At 46.4% G+C, this 17,285-nt stretch overlaps 1 protein-coding gene across 2 annotated transcripts in view; it reads left to right on the top strand.

The window, feature by feature from the left end:
• The first annotated feature begins 1,340 nt into the window (after positions 1-1,340).
• The window catches only part of DRD3 (dopamine receptor D3), a 33,026-nt gene continuing 17,081 nt past the window's right edge, over positions 1,341-17,285 (top strand). For both annotated transcript variants that reach the window (XM_040621708.1, XM_008708232.1), the window contains exons 1-2: positions 1,341-1,610; positions 11,679-11,791. In XM_040621708.1, coding sequence (XP_040477642.1) covers positions 1,341-1,610; positions 11,679-11,791 — 383 coding nt within the window. The remainder of the gene's footprint in view (positions 1,611-11,678; positions 11,792-17,285) is intronic.

The following is a 17,285-nucleotide window of genomic DNA, read 5'->3' as shown; positions in this document are numbered from 1 at the left end:
AGCTTTATGACTTAAGACGTGTTACTCATCTCTCTGGGTCTCAATTTCCCTGTTTGAAAAGTGAGGGCTTTGGACCACATCAGAGGTTGAAAATTTACGGTCATGGGTCATTGGCCCATGGATGTGGAATTCTGGGGGTGGGGGGAGAAGAGACTTCATAGGGCTTACACATTTTTTCAATTGGTAACCTACCTTTTAAAATTAGGAGGTTTCAAATAAAATTCCACACATGGATTTTTCCTAAGTATAAAAACCACTGCATTGTCTCTATACTTGATTACTCTTGAGTTTTTCTTCCACAAGCCAGCATCCCACACCCAACATGCCCCATGCAAGATACAAGAGAGAGATGGGAAACTAAAGGAAGAGACAGAGGAGGGCAGGAGAAAAGGCAAATGGGGGCAACAGAGGAGGATAGAGAGAAAACAAGGAAAGGGGGATGGGAAACTAGGAGAAACAGACCAGTAAGAGAAAAAGAGCTCACACTTATATAGTTTTCTAGGTATCATAGCTTTCAATGTCCTACATATTTAATAGATCAATTAATCTTCATAAAAACCCTATGGGGTGGATTCCATTGTTTGCTCCACTTTACAGAGAAAGAAAATGGAGCTCAGAGAGATGCAGTAACATGCCCAAGGCCCACCAGTAGGAAGTGGCAGACCTGGGATTCTAATCCTGCAACAGCTCTCCATCTCACTCAGAGTCCAAGCACTGCTCTTTCAATGGTCCTGCACCGCCTCTCGATATCACACCCTTCCACTCTGTACCTGCCTCACTTGGGTCCAACAACTCTGGTCTCCCTGCTGCCTTCCGCACAGCAGCCTGTCCTGCCTTTGTACCTGCTATCCCTCCTGCTTGGACCACTCTTCCTGCAGATATCTGCATGGTTGACTTCCTCATGTCCTCCAGGTTTTGACTCAGTTATCACCTTCTCCACAAATGCCTCCTGATTACCCGGAATAAAAATTGCCCTCAGATACCCTATGCACACACACATAATCCTCCCCATCTCCTTACCCCTTCTCTGATTTATTGTTCTCCAAAATGCATATCATTATCAAACATACTACATCCTTTATTTATCTTATTTCTTACTGTATTCTCTTCCCCCAGTGGGCTCCAACACGAGAGCAGGAATGTGTATCCCTTTTGCTCATTGCTGTATTTCCAGTGCTTAGAACAGTACCAAGCATATAGGAAATGCTCAATACATACTTGTTGAAGCAATACATAAAAATGTACCCAAGCAGCCAAGCTCGGAAGAGTCCAGTTTTACCAACATTGTTTTCTATTTCCTCCCAGGAAACCCACTGGGGTCACTCTTCTCCCTCTGGGCTATGGCGCCTCTGAGCCCGCTGAGTGGCCAGATCAACTCCACCTGTGGGGCGGAGAACTCCACAGGCGCCAGCCGGGCCCACCCACACGCCTACTACGCACTCTCCTACTGTGCGCTCATCCTGGCCATCGTCTTCGGCAATGGTCTGGTGTGTGTGGCAGTGCTGAAGGAACGGGCTTTGCAGACCACCACCAACTACCTGGTGGTGAGCCTGGCTGTGGCAGACCTGCTGGTGGCCACCTTGGTGATGCCCTGGGTGGTGTACCTGGAGGTGAGTGAGCCCCAGCTGCAGGCTACCTGTGTGACCGTACTTGTCTTTGTCTTCCCTGAGTTCCTGGCCTTCTGAGCTCAAAATGCTCCCTGCCACGATCTGGGACTAGGAAGGAAGGAGAGCTCCTGCCATTCTCCCTTTCCTGAGGGAACTGAAGCCCTGAGAGCAGCCATTATCTGACATCACTCACCCACATCAGAACCAAGGAGCCAGGAATGATTGTGTTCCTGGGTCTCCAGCATCCAGATGACTGGGCTTGAGTGATGCAACTCATCCTAAAAATGCATCAGGTATCATCTCTGTGCCAATCGTGTCTCAAAGATGTGGGGGGTGGAGGGAGGCAGTCCGTGGGCATCTTCATCGGTGTTTCAATGTATCTAGAGGTGTGGGAATGTGCTAGAAGGATGCAGGACAACAGTGAGGGTGGAGGGCGATGCAGAAGGAATCACAGAAAAACCAAAAAAAAAAATTTTTCTTTAATGAATAAGAGGAAAAGAGAAAAAAAAACAGTCTGCAAATAGATCAGACTTCTTTTGATAGTTTAGTTACCCTCGGACTCAGCTCTTTTCTCCTGGGTACCAGCTCTCTACAGACTCTGCTACCAAACAGACCAAAGTTTCACATTTATATTTTTGATGCCTCCATTAATAGTAGAGAGCCCTCGCCAGTCAGATAATGCAGCAGGCCCTGGAGAATTCTTCTGGAGAGAAACATTTCTTAAATTTGAAAGTATTTTCATTTGAAAGTGCAAAACAGAGTCAGGAGGTGATCAAGACAAAACATCCATTTGCTAACAAAGGAATCAGGGTGCCTACACCTGTTCAAGAAACAGATATTCTTCCCAGGAAAACATGCAATTACTAAAGAGTTTTTTTAAAAACACTCTAATGTACTATTAATACGTCTCTCCTGCATTGTATATCATGTATCATTTTCAAGAGGTATCCAGTGAAGGATCCAAATGATGCTATGATTAAGAGAAATTAAAATTCATCAAATTAATATCTCAGTTAATATTAATAGTGAAGGTGACAGTTAATTAAGTATGACATATCACAGGAGAGCAAAAACCTCAAACATAGACTGCCTAGGCTGATACCCCTATTAAAGAATAACTGGGAACTAAAATTAGACTTATGCTCTCAAAGGGGAAACATAAAGGAAAGAAATCAAGAAAATAGAAAAGGAAAGGAAAAGCAGAGAAACATCTAGGCTGATTGGGATAGATGTAAAGGCTAAGCGAAGAGTTGGAGAAAAAAAACCAAGCATTAATTTTTCCCAGTTAGGATAATCCTTATGGCAAAAGATCTTGTAATTATCTTGACTTTTCTGTCAACCCAAACTGACTGAGACAACCTTGAAGTCAGAAGCTATGTCTTTGTTCTTTTTTTTTTTTTTCCCTGTAGTCCAAACACACTACCTGGCACATAATATGTGCTAAATAAATATTTGCTATATGAATGATTAAATGATCTTTTCTGAAATGTATGCATTAGATGGGCATACCTGCTTATACCATCTGCAGTCACGTCTATTGTTTCAATGAACTGTTTATTTTTTTTACATTCAATAATAATGAGACTGAAAAGGAGTTAGACACATGTGATATTTCTGCTCAAGAGTAAGGCAGATTTAAAGTGCTACAAACCCGTATGAATTAGTTAATGATTCATAACACCACCCATCCCGCACCTCAAAGTGTTTCTGTCCACCCCTACACATTACAAGGATTCTTAAGTCTTTCAGAAGGCTGAATGTCAGAAAGAAATATAGGATGAGAACCTTCACTCTAATAAACATTTTCATTTAATTGCCTCTGAGATAAAACCAGTCTGCTGGTATCTGTAACAAAGCCACTCAAGATCCCTCTTCAACTGTCCATTTGGGGTTGTTTCCAGGACTCTGGATAGACCATATTGGAAAATCTCTGTAGATACTGGTGTAGGATATTGACATTGTGATTTTTCCACACTAGACATCCATGGCATCCCCTGCTAGCCACACTGCCAAAATTGATGATGACCCCCTTCTGCTGAGCATAGAAGAGCAACTGAGCCCACAGAGAGCCAGCATGACATCTTGCCAAAGGCTTACTGGACTTTCTGCAGGTCGCATCTATGAGGTCTCCCCTATGAGATGAGCTCTGGTGAAGCTCTTGGTTTCCCCCTCATAAAAATCAATAGGCATTATGTCCAACAGGTTATTTGGTGCAAGTGTTCAGTAATCAAGAGCATGGTCAAATAAGTCTACAATCATATAAAGAAGATTCGGGAGACATCTCCCCACTGGGAAATGGGCTTTGGGACTTCTTTTTGGTCTTCCCTACTTGCTTTAAAGCTCTAGTCAATGCAACTTAATATTTCTGTACCACTTTTGCCAACAGTCCACTAAGGGTCTCAATAAAAGAACATGACTCAAAGCAGCCATAATTAAGAGAAAACCAGTTAAGATATTAGAAGGTTATAATCGAAAGGACCGGGTCTCCCTAACCCACCTCAGTATATACTTTTCTTCATCTTAAATACCTGCCTGCTTTCTGTGGACCTCAGAAGCAGACAGGATATTTCAATGAGAGAAAAGAGTACTTTGAGCCCTTAAAGGGACTGTGAATATGTAAGTCCATGTGTCTCAGAGAGAAGAGCAAAGCATTATTCTCACTAACTTGTCCTAATGGTGGGACAGTTTGAGTAACTGGTCTAGTAATTACATAATTATACGTAAGGGCTCCCTTGGAAAGAGGAAAGGATGCAGTGTTGACCATAGCATAGAGACTGCTGTAGGCTTAAGGGCCCCCAAGAGGACAGCACAGAAATGAGAAGAACACCGTGTGGTGGCCAAATTCACAGCTTCCTGTGCTTTGATTTGAATACATCTATCTTCTTTGAAGGAAATATTGGCTCATACTGGCTAAATACCTTCCTTCAAAGGAAAATTGCCTAATTTTGCCAGGCACCAGTATGTGTGCTGTAAATATTGGAAAACTTTACTCACTGTGGCTTAAACAAATAGGAGTTACTTTTCTCACACGACCAGAATTCTGGAGGAAGGGGATTATTGGTGTTGATTCAGCTGCCCCATGGTGTCATCAAGGACCAATCTCTTCCATCCTTGGCAAACTGGCTTATTTCCTACTGCTGCTCACAGGATGGCTGCCATGGCCCTCAGCATCTTGCCCGTATTCCAAAATAGGATGGGTGGGGACAGCAGAGAAAGAGAGAAAACAGCCCTTTCCCTGGAGTGCCTCAAAGCATCTCCTAAGGGACTTTATTTAAGTGTAATTAGCCAAAATTGGATCATAAGGGAAGGATACAGGGGAGGATAGAAAAGAAAGTGAAGATGTGGGTTTTATTTAAAAAGAAGATGCAGTATAAGGAATTGTTGTGAGATAGGCAAATAAAATGTCACAGAACATTGTGCTTCTGGAATTCACCGGGATGAAGCTCATTCCTTCACAGGGTTATGCAATGAGAAAGACTCAGAACTGGGAGTCAGAAGACCTGGAATCAAGTGACTAAAATGGGGGTGACAAGTATACTGTTCCTATCTCATAGGCTTGATGTTAAGCTCAACTGTCATCAATTGAGAAAGTGCTTTGATAACTAAAAAGTGTGAACTATAAATATCTCGGTGAAGACACTTTTAGTAGTAAGTAAAAGAAAACTTAATTCCAATTGACTTAAGCAATAAACAGAATGCACTTTTCCTTCCACACCAGGAACTTTAAAAGTCCTATAGTAGGGTGGGCTGCAGGCACAGTTTGAACAGAGCTCCAGCTCCTTTTCTCTCCAGTTCTCTCAGCTCTCTTCTATGTATTGGCCTTATCCACAGCATAGGGTAGGCTATAGGCCTCACATGTGTAACCACACCATTCACACCAAGAGGAAAAATCTGTGCCCCAGAATTTCCAGTAGAAGTGTTAAGGTGTACTTTGATTGGACTGGCTCCAGGCACATGATTTTCTCTGAACCAGTCACTGGAAAGAAGCATCGGTTGAGCAGAGATGATGTCCTTCCATGGCACACATCAAAGTTCTGCTTAGGAATTTCATGCACTCCCAGGGGAATCCAAGGACTATTGGAACGAAGGCAGAGGACAGCCAGCACGTACACCCCACAGTGGCTTGCACGGCACCGGCCTCATCATTAAGGCACAGAGGAGCCTGGGCTTGGGCAGGGGGACAAACAGGGGCTAGTCAACGATCTTCTTCAGTTTTCTTTGTCTTCAACCCTAGCAGAGAAGTTGAGGATAAAAATCATGCAGGTGATCTCAGAGTAGGTTATATTTCAGAGGGCTCTGGCCTGGCTGTCTCTTTCATTCAGTTTGCAGCATTTTCTTGAAAACTCTTTTCTGTGCCATAACAAATAGTTCTATCTCTGATTCCCTCTCAAGTTTTTAATTTCCTGCTTTAGAAGCTGCAGTCCATGTGGAGCTCCCTCTCCAAGCACAAACATCCCATTTTGTTCCACTCGGTTAAGCACCTTTTGTGAAGTTTAATGCACTTATATCAGGGTAGAAAGGCAACATAAGCAGCCAGAGGAACCTTTAGAATACTAACTCAGACTGCTTGGGTCCCAGTGTGGACAGGAAAAAGAGACATGAGAATTGAGTAATATACACCAAGCAAAAAAGAGTGGGGGAGGGACATGGGTCAGGCAGGGAAACCCACCACAGACAGTGATCAAGGTCACATAGTGATGATGGGAAAGAGCATGACTGTTTTGAAACAGAGGAATCTTTGACCCTTGTAATGACGTTGATTATAAAAATAAAGGAGAGTCTGCATTCTCAATGGGTTCTTCCATGACTCTCAGGCATCTAAACTTTGAGCAGTTCTGAGCTAAATCTTTTTTATAGAGAGCTGCTTGTTCAAAACACAGATTATTGGGTCTACCCCAGATCTACCAAACCAGAACTTCCAGGGGTGGCCCTGGATGTCTGCAGTAACTGTACCAGCCCCCCTGCACCAGCTTCACTCCTACCTTGGGTAATTTGTGCAGGCAGCTGGCCACCTGCTACAAACTGACATTCGGGAACCACTAATCTGTAAACTGCCCCCCATTTCACAGATGAAGAAATTGGGATTCAGATAATTGGATCCCCTGTCTTGTCTCACAGCAATACCCCTGCACCCTAAAAAGATTCCAAATGGTGGCAAACAAAAATGGAATGCAGAGGCTAGAGAAGTAATTCCATTCTTGCACCTTGGATATCTCCCCAAACAACTAAAAATCCATCCCTTAGAGCAGGAATTCTTAGGGGAGTCCATCAACTTGGATGTAAATAAAATTACTTCTTTATTTTCACTAGACGAAAACTTAGCATTTTCTTCAATTATGAATGTAGGCATCAACCCACAACAGAAGAAATCCTTAGTGTCCCCAATAGAAATCTTAGATTTTTATGTTTTCAAATAGCATTACAGTTGTTGTGGACACCTTGAAATACCATTTACGCTCACAAGTACTTAGAAATTACAGGAATATTGGACCTGCCACCAGGCTTTGTTATTGAATGTGTTATTACAGAAGCATGTATATTAAAATACATGGAACATGTATTTTATCCCATGTCCCATGGGATCCATGGGACACAGAATGGTCAAGGAGCCCTGACCATTTCTGAAGACAATGTCGTGCCCCCTACCTCGACCCCCATTTCCCCGGACCAGCATTTCCCAAACCTCCCAGGCAGTAGAGAATCACTGCAGGGACTTATTATTCTGAGTGGGGCCTGAGAATCATTTTGTTTGACGAGAGCCTCAGGTGATTTGGGAAATGCTGCCTTATAATCAGTAAATTTGGGAAATGCTGCCTTAGGCTGTGTCTGTTGGAAATCAATAGCCAACTTCAGTACCTGAAGACACTTTCTTGCTTACTCCCACCTTCTGCATTGCCAACGGGAGTTAGTTACATTCATTAGCAAGTGAGAGTAACACCACCTGGCTGCTGCAGAATCCTATAGTGAGTTATTCATTAGAATTTAGGAGAAAGGTAGAATCATGTCTCTAAAGAGCCTTAAATCCATCAGATTTTGGTTTTGCTTTTTTTGGTTTTGCTCTAATTTCAAAACTCCCTTTCCCTTTTATGCTCCCCCACACTTTGTCCTTACCTTACCATCAGCCCTTTTCCCATCGTATCATAGTTATTTCTTGGTGTCTCTCTCCTGGGCCCTCAGTTCACCCACACCCACTCACATATGCGTCCCTCTAATGTGCTCACTGTATGCTGAGGCCCTGGGGACAAAAACGGGTTTCACTCATTTCAGTATACTCGCCCAAGCAAAGTGTCAGGCCCTCAATAAGTACGGGCTGTGTGGTGGATGGACGGGCCAGTGCCAGCTGCCCTCCCTCCTACGATGGTAGAATGGAGTGGACTTGTATGCCTCCCAGGAGGGGTACGGCAAGGTGCTAACCTGTGAGAGGCAAAATAGAGTAATCGTTAATATTAAGGGTTTGAAATTCCAGCGTCTTTTACTAGCTCTGTGTCCTTGGGCAAATCACACAACCATTCTCGGTCTCCATTTCTTTACTGATAAATTAGAAATAATATTTATCTCATCGGGTTACTATGAGACAACTGTGAGAGTTAGTTAGGCCTGGGCATGGCCCTTTGCAGCTGTATTGATTGCTTACTCATATTGACTTGATGTGGACTCCAGTAAAAAAATAAAATAAGTATTTTCATTATACATCCCACCAGTTAGAGACTTATTTTAAGGAGTAAGGGCCAGGGAAGGCTAAGTGACACCCCGCAGTGGGAGTTACTCCAATCCGCTGACCAGACTGTTTTGTTTTTGACACTTAGCTGAGATCAAGGAGAATGGGGATTTTGATGGCAGAATTACAGACAGGAGAAGAGGACAGCCAGAAAGGGGGGGGGGGCACATGAGAAGCCAGGGGGACAGCTTGAAGGGCTTTGGTCGTGAGGGGCTTAAGAACCAGGGTACCAAAAAACTGCTGGATATGTGCTTTCACTAGACCCCGAGGCCAGCAGCCACCCCAGTCTTTTGCACTATTTTTGGAACCCTGTGATAGAGGCGATCAGAGAGAGCGTGCTTTATTTCCTGGAAGAGAAGTGATGCCGTTTGTCACACAAAAATCCTTGATGAGCACATGGTTTCCTCCCTTCCCCTTGTGTCCGTCCATTCCCATCCTTTTCCAACACCTGCCCCTCCCGACTTGATGCACCCCTAGAGCAGGGCAGGCGGTGACCTACATTCCTATGCGCTGTCTGCCTCTGCTGGCTGGGCCACCCTGGGTGGGGTGCTGACCCTTCCCAGTTTTTGTCCCTTTCTCTGCTGTGAAAACAGTAGCCACCTCTCATAGGATTATAAGCAACAATAGAGGCCAGGTATGTGAAGTGCTTTGCAGAACATCAAGACTTAGTAAGCATTCAATAAATGTTAGCTATCAGTATTAATACAGAGTACATCAGAGACCATTCACTCTTCCAGAATGTATTTGCGTGCTGGGCCCAGCTCTAGGAGCCGGGAATGCAGCTGCAAGCACGTCAAAGTCCCTGCTCCTGTAGAATTAAGTAACAGTCCTCTACGTTCCTATCAAATAAGTGTATAATTTGTCCCCAAAGAGCTTTAAGAGCACGGACAGTAAAAAACAAATTCAGTTTTCAGAATCTGAAGTTTCAAAGCTGTAGAAATTCCCGAAATGGGTCATGTGGGCCAGTGACCCATGTAAAGCAAGTTCTCAATAAACGTTAGATTGAATTAACAATGTTAGGATCTCATGATGATCTCTGGCTGTTTTATTTAAGAATGCCTTGCTCCTCAGTTATCATATAAGTTCTTCAAGGACAGGGCCCAAAGTACATTCTTAAAACCTCTTAAAACACATAACAAATCCTCCTTCTATGAACTATTAGGGTCTTCACAACTACTTACTTTATGAATGAATGAATGAATGAATGAATGAGCAAATAAACAGCCAGCAAGCACTGGAGTTTGCTGTTGTTGTAACTATCCTCTCTCCCCTACATTTTCACCCCAGCTCACAGACACAGGCATTCACAGTTTTACAAAACAAAAAGTGGGTTTTACCCAATTTAAGATGCATATTGCATAGCAGACATATGTTAAAATGAGATTTAAGGGGCGCCCGGGTGGCTCAGTCAGTTAAGCAGCTGCCTTCGGCTCAGGTCATGATCCCAGGGTCCTGGGACCGAGTCCAGTGTCGGGCTCCCTGCTCAGCAGGGAGTCTGCTTCTCCCTCTGCCTGCCGCTCCTTCTGCTGGTGCTCTCTCTCTCACACACAAATAAATAAATAAAATCTTTAAAATAAATAAACAAACAAACAAAATGGGATTTAATATACAAAATTCAAAGCTTCTGCAAGAGGGTTTTGCAGCATACAACTATCCTCTGTACCGAGAAAACCGTCCTGGTTTCCTTAAATCAGTGTGCTTTTATGACAGTACAGCTCCCTTTTTATGAGTTTCTCATCCCCAGAATTCCTATAAATTCATATTAGGCCTTATTTCTATAAAGCCAAATGGTTGAACTAAAAGAAATTAAATCCACAACCTAATGGACAAAAACAATGACTTCTTCACTAGTTTGAACTTTGCATTGTTGCTTTTAGACAAAATATCTTTGGTCAGGGTTTCTCAAAATAGAGCCTGGAGATGACCAAACACAGGGATAAAATCGGATGCCGAAAAGAAACAAATCGAAGGGGAAAGAAGTGATTAGGGAAGAGAGGCTTTCCAAACCTTTCTTCAGTGGAGTAAGTCAGGAATGAGTAGGAAAGGGACCCGGCCAGGTAGCAAGAATCTTGGGGGACAGAAACAAACCGGAGCCACACCACCATCTCTACGCGATCGCCCATTTGGACCACATCTGTTTTTCCCTTGAGAAGCTACGTTAGAGGCTACTGTACCTGTTTTTCACTCCCCTTCCTCTTAAGCAGCCATTGGGCCTGCCCAGCAGGGATATCACGCGCACCCAGCTGCCGCAGGGGCACCGAGCTTCTCGGTCTCTCCTTGAAACCATGGGCCCCACACACAGAAAGCTGGCAAATGCCCTATAGCCTCGGGGCCCAAGGATGGAGTCTATGGACACTCTGAAAGTGACAATCTCCCCGACACATCTCTCTGGTTTGATTAGGTTATGTAAAAAATTTTAAAATAAAATAGAAATGTGCTAGAATCTAAATTAAATTACTTCAATTCCTGAGGCTCGGTAAGCATTAGCGGAAGGAAGCTTCAGAGCTTGGAACCCACATGTAAATGCGTGAGGTCGGGACAGTCCTCCTTGGTGCTGTGAGTGGTAGACAGCACCTGCGCCCCTTTCCAATCCCCTGCACCCACCTTTCCCCCCACCTCCTGGTGACTGAAACCAGGGTGCCCAAGGCAGGCAGGCTGGCACAGACTCATTTCACATAGGTTCTTACAGATACCGTTCCAGAATGCTTCCCAGTTTAAAACCAGAAGCCAGATAGATTTTCATTTTAGAGGTAAGTTTCATGAAAAACGTGTCCTCTGCTATTCCCTGGGTATAAGTGAGCTCTTCACTGTGCGGAGGGCTTCAGAAAGACGGTTTTGGTACAGGGCACACAACTGTCCCTCAGCCGGGCCCTTCCACTACCAGCTGAATGTCTGTGGGCCTATCACTTAACCGCGAGGCGCTCTAGCTGCCCCCTGAGTTGGAGCTAGATCTGTAATTCTCAGGCCCTGGCGTACGGGCATGGGGGCAGGGGGCCTGGAGGGGGTATTTACAAATGAAAATTCATCCCCTCCAGATTCAGAGATTCTGACTCAGTAGGCCCAGGGAAGCGTTCAGAAAGGTGTATCTTTAATGAGCACCCCACTGTGGACGCATTTGAGAAACTTTGAGAACGCTGGACGAATTTCAGCTCTAATGGAAATTCCGCAAATTTGTCCTTTCTTGGGTGACCATCTTGAGCAGCCCAGCAGTCCCCCAGTGTCTGCCTGCCCTTGGCGACAACAGTGCCAACCACAGGGAGGGTACGTCCCCATGTGCAGGGGAGCCCCGGGAGGACAGCAGAGCTGACTGGGTCGCGGGTGGGAAACACTGACAGCCTGTCTCTGCCGCCCAGGTGACGGGTGGAGTCTGGAACTTTAGCCGCGTTTGCTGCGATGTTTTTGTCACCCTGGATGTCATGATGTGTACCGCCAGCATCCTGAACCTCTGTGCCATCAGCATCGACAGGTAGGGCTGGGTTTCCCTGCCGGCAGGTCTAGGCAGCCAGGTGGTGTGGGAAACCAGCGTGGGGAAGCTGTTCCTGCTATACCGGGCGCCCAGGCTTTGCATTTGAGGGCACGGGGGTCTCGGCCAAGTGGAACTTAACCACGAGGACATCTTCTTCTCTGTCTCTCTCTTTTTTTTTAACTATGGTCTGCAGTAGAGAAGAAACCCCTACGGCAGAAGATAAGCAATCATCCCATAAGTTTCCTAGCCTTTCCTTCCTCCCAGGCCGCTAGAGAGGATTCTGGTTTTGTCTTTTCACCATCCTTTCGGGGCTTTTGTGATTCCTCACTGGGAGCAAAGGGGGCCCAATGGACAAGGACAGAAGGGGAGCTGACAAGAGTTGGGAGGAAATCTTCCTGTTATTTTGTTGTTTTTGGTAATGTGGGGGAAGAAAGGAGGGAAAAGAGGAAGAGGGAGAGGAGAGAGAAAAGCTTGGGAGGATTTGCAAGGAAGGGAGAGAGGAGAGAAGTGAATGGGGAAAAGGGCAATTTTAGGAAGTATGGCTGTGATCTCTTTATTTATTTATTGCCTTCATAGAGTTTAAGGCAAACAAGTAAACAATGATGTCTCTTTAGAATTGCTTTTCGGTTGCTGGAGTGGATCTCTGTGATTGTGACTCAGATCCGCAGACGTTCCACCCCGAAGAGCGGGCTGCCCTGGCCATGGGCGCCTCTGTTTCTCATTTCCCCTCTTGTTTTGTTTCCTCACCTCTTTCCCCCTTTCCCCTGCCTGGGCCTTGGACTCGCCCATGGCTCCCCTGGACATTTCCCAGCCCACAGAGAGCCCTGGGGAAAGGAGTTTGCTCTCCAGCCCGAGGCCTCTCTTGCTACTCAAGAGCCTTCCACCTTCCCTTCTCTGAGTCCCCTCCTGCCTCCCTCCCCTCCACTGTCCACCTCTTCTCTCTCCTCCGCCCTTCCCCCTAGCAGTGCCATCCACCCTCTCCTTAGCTCGAACAGGGGAGCCCAAACAAGGTCTGCAATCACTGAGAACTTATCCGCTGTGCTGAGGCTTTGACACGCGCTCGCTCGTTCCATCTTCACAACTCAGCCGCTACTGTTATCTTCATGTCCAGCTCTCAGGGGAACTAAGGAATTGGCCTAAAGTCACAGGCCTTGTATGGAGCAGTGCCAGCATTGGAATTCATGTCTCTCTGACTCTAAGTTCATAATCTTGGGTTTTGCGCTATGCCCCCTCAAATCTCCAGCTACACCCTTAAGATCTCCCCTGAGTTTCAGACCATATTACCACCTAGATAGCTCATTGGCTCCTCAAAACATTAAAAGCCAAACCATCAAAGCACCAACCCATCTTGACTTGCTCATCCCTTATGGGGAACATCACTGCCTTATAATCTCAGGTTTTGTCCCCTTCCTCTTCCTCATCTCCCACATTGAAGTAGTCAAGGCTTATAGACTCCATTTTTTGCCATTTCCCCCCCAGATTTGCCCCATCTTTCCTTTCTTACTGTGCCTGCTTATTTTAGGTCCCTAGGACCTGTCACCAGACTTCTGCCACAGCCTCCTAACTGGGTCCTACACGCCACTCTCAGAATCAGTGTCTCCTTGGCCTGCAGGATAAATGTCAGAATGACCTTCACAGCCTAGGAGTCAAAGTTTTCTGCATTTTGGCCTCCATCCATCTTCTCAATCTCATCTCTTTCTGGGTTGCCCCATATTCCTCCCTTGCCTCAAGGTCTACCACACCTGCCCCCTGCCCCTCGAAGCCCTTGTAAAATTTTCTACAACTTGGTTCAGTCACCCCTCAACTCTCACAGTGCTTTCTCTGTAACTACCTCAAGGCATGTCCAGCCTGCCTCTAGCTAGAAGTCCTAAAGTAGGTCCTCCTTTCCCAGTGTTTGACGTTTGCACAACCCAGGGCTGTGCCCTCTCTATCAACAGCCTAAATTCCCTTTTGTGTGCTGAGATGGGAATCTTGAACAATAACCAAAGAATGGACTTGCAACCCCACCTTCTAGTGCAGACTAACCCCCACTGCAGACCAGCCAGTCAACTGGATAGTCTTTTGACTTTTATTACTGAGAAGGAGAATTAAAGAACGTGTCCATAAGACTGGGACTTATACCGTTAAAGAACGTGTTTAAAAATAAAGGGAGATAGTCACATAATTCTATAAATACTCCCCAAAACACTGAATTGTACACTTTAAGTAAATGAGTTGTACGATATGCGAATTATATCTTGATAAAGCTGTTTTAAAATGAAGGGATAGTTAGGGATTTTATAATATATTTAGCTCTCTGAGAATAGAACTCTGCTCAGAACATGTAAGTCTTTTGTGTGATTTCTGGACACTTAGTACCTAAATATATAAGTGACGTAAGAAACAGACTGCCTCTGGTTTGCTCATCACCACCTTGACCACCCCAGACCCGTACAGTAGTCCTAGCTCCTTTTCACCTGTGCGACTCCCTGCTGTGCCTGTTACAGACGTTGAACAGAGCGTATCACCCGAACTGAGTGGTCCTTGCCTGAAGGAAGCCAGTGTTTCTAGTACAACTATGTACATTCAGCAAGAACATGAGCGAGTGGGTGAGATCAGCCTTGGAGCAGGGAGCCAAGAACTGTATAAAGAGCTACTAGGAGAGGTTCTGGGGCAGCCCCCTCCTTGCCTCCTGGCTCCCAGCCCTACTCTACCCGCTTGAGATGGTGCCCACACACTCCACCCACACACATTCACACGCGTGGAGCTGGCAGGTGAGGTCGTGCCCGCACAAGCGTTTGAGAACTGGATTCAGCCAGCGTAGCTTTGCGAACCTTGAGTTGGCCAGGAGAGGGTGCCTCTTTCCAACTGCACAAGAGCACCCTGGACCGGGCACAGCCACGCTTGACATACAATTCCACAACCAACAAGAATAAACCTTGAATTGGCTTCTGTCCCATAGAGGAAAAGCCCCAGAATGCATTGCCCTCACTACCTGAAATCTGAGGAACATGCCAAGCTTTAGACCCCCGTCGAGAAGGATGCTTTCTTCTTGGCTTGTACATCGACATGAACCCATCCTCACCAAACCTCAGATGTAGCCTCTTCTCTGTTCCAGGAATGAAAATCGGCCTTGGAAAAGCTGTCTCCACCATCCTTCAGGGCAGTGAGCAGTGCACAGCATTAAATTCTGTTCATGGGATGCCAAATCGCTGGTCAACTCATTAAAAATGCAATCATTCACACAGACCTTTGGTCTGCACACAATGCTACTCGCCAGTCTGACAAACTTGACCAAATGGATTCAAGCATTTCTTGGCCGTGAAGCCTTGCTATGTAGTAACAGGGTAGTAAGAGCTAGGAAAGGACGTTTTGAAAAAAAGCAAGTAATACTATTGTCATTAGATTCTTAGGCATAGCCCGGGATGCCTGAATTAATGCTGCCTTTTCTTCTTTAAAAAGCACAAGCCCCTACTCCCCCCACCCCCACCCCTTTGGCTCCTTGCCTCCCCAGGGGGCCAGCCCCCTCCCACAGCATCCTGGGTCAGAACGAGCTCACGGAGAGGGCTGAGAAAGTGTCAGAGGAGGAGGACACGTTCTGAGCGGTGAGAATTAGAGTCCTCCGCTAGGGGCCCGGGAATAATGCAACCAAATTCATTCACCAGGGAGTTCTTTAAGTGGCTCTCAAATGGCACCCATCACACAGGCAAGCCTCCCGTCTTTGCAGCAGCACAATAGGTACCAGATGAGTCACAGGCACCTTGGATTTTTAGTTTGCATCTAAATAAGCACTTTATATTTGCAAAGGGCTTTCCAGTCATTTGCAAAAAGCTTTCTCCTCCAACAATTCCACTAGGGGAGTCCACAGAACTAAAGATTTATTGAGCCCCCTGTCTGACCAAATAAAAGGTGGTGAAAAGCAGCCCTCACAGGGCTCTGGGGCTCATTAAACCCAGGCAGGGAGTTAGACTCAGGCCCTCCCGCCCAGGCCAGGCTCTTTCCTCCCCCACCGCCAGCTTCCCGCGGGGGCACCCACATCAGTCCCACACACACACCTCCCAGCCTAGGACAGGGCTTCAGGTGGAGGTCACATCCCGCCAGGATCCTGAGACGCTCAGTAGAGAGACAAGCCTGCAACCCCCCAGTCACAGAACTGGGGGTCAGAAGGGGCATCAGAGCTTAACTCATTTGTGCAGAAATGTCACATGCTGTAGGGGCTCCCACAGCCTCTGACACAGGTCTGGGACTGGAACCGGAGTCCCCTGACTCCCCCATGGTGGAAGTAGGGATGGGGCACCAAGAACGAGCCCCTGGCCATGCCAGCAGCCCACCACTCTTGGTGCTGTTTCCTTGGAGTAAAAAAGGCGTATTTCCTATGTCTTCAGTGCCATGGCTCCTGCGAGCTAATCTGAACTTGCATGAGTCTAAAAGCAGCAACCATCAAATAGCTACCATTTCTGTAGCACGTACCATGACCAAGCTAAGAACTTTTAATTCTTGCTAACCCTTACAGCACCCCAGCAAGATAGGGGTTTTGTGCTCATTTTCCAGTGAAGAGTCTGAGGCTGGACCGTGTAGCTTGCCCAGATCACACCACTGGTAGGTACAGGAGTAAGAATCCCATCACCCTCTTTCTTCTATGGCGTGTGACCTGACGCAAGGGCGCCTCCCACAGCCTGGGCCCCTAGCTCTGAACCCCCCACAGCCTGGCTATAAAACCCGGCTCTACCACCTAATAGCAATGTGACTTCTGGCAAGTCAGTGAACCACTCTGGGCCTCGGTTCCCTTAACTGTTTAGTGGAGATCATAGCAACTGAGTTATTACAAGGATGAAATGAGTTAATATTTGTAAAGCACTTCAAACAGCTGCCTGGCCTATAGAAAGTGTTATATACTTGTTTGTTTGGTAAATAAATACATTTAATCTTCCTCTTCATGTTCCCAGCAACAAGGGGCAGATACCCATGCAGACACTGATAGGGATAATCACAGATCCCTCGGGCTAGCACAATAATATGACAATAGTAATAACACCGTTTTTTGGAATGCTTAATAGGTACCAGGCGTCGTGCTAAAAGACTTCACAGAGATAATCTTATTTAACGTTCATAACAGCCCTATCCGGCTGCATCATTACCCCCAAAGTACAGATAAGGAAATTGAGTCTCCGGGTGGCCAAACTCTGGCCCAGGGCCATTGCAGCTAAAGGGAAGAACTGGGATTCAGACGCTAATCAGTCTGTTTCCAACCGCCACGGACTTAGCTACCTTGCACGCTGCCGGTGTTCTGGCCACGCCAGACGGAACCCGGCGAACTAGGAGCTCCCAGGAGAGGAGACGAGGGAGAGAGAGGGGTGCGCGCAGAGTGGAACAGCGCGGTGAGCGCAGCGGCCGGCCGCAGACGCCCCAGGCTAGCCTCCGGCGCGCGTCCACGCCCAGCCCTGCCCTGGCTGCGGCCGGTCACCTGCGGCCGAACATTCGGGAGGAGACCAGAGGCGGAGCAGCCTGCCGGGGT

The sequence above is a fragment of the Ursus maritimus genome, unplaced genomic scaffold (assembly GCF_017311325.1).
Source record: "Ursus maritimus isolate PB19 unplaced genomic scaffold, ASM1731132v1 scaffold_4, whole genome shotgun sequence".
Lineage (NCBI taxonomy): Eukaryota > Metazoa > Chordata > Mammalia > Carnivora > Ursidae > Ursus > Ursus maritimus.
Note: the sequence above shows the minus strand (reverse complement) of the source record. Positions and strands in the feature narration are given on the sequence as shown.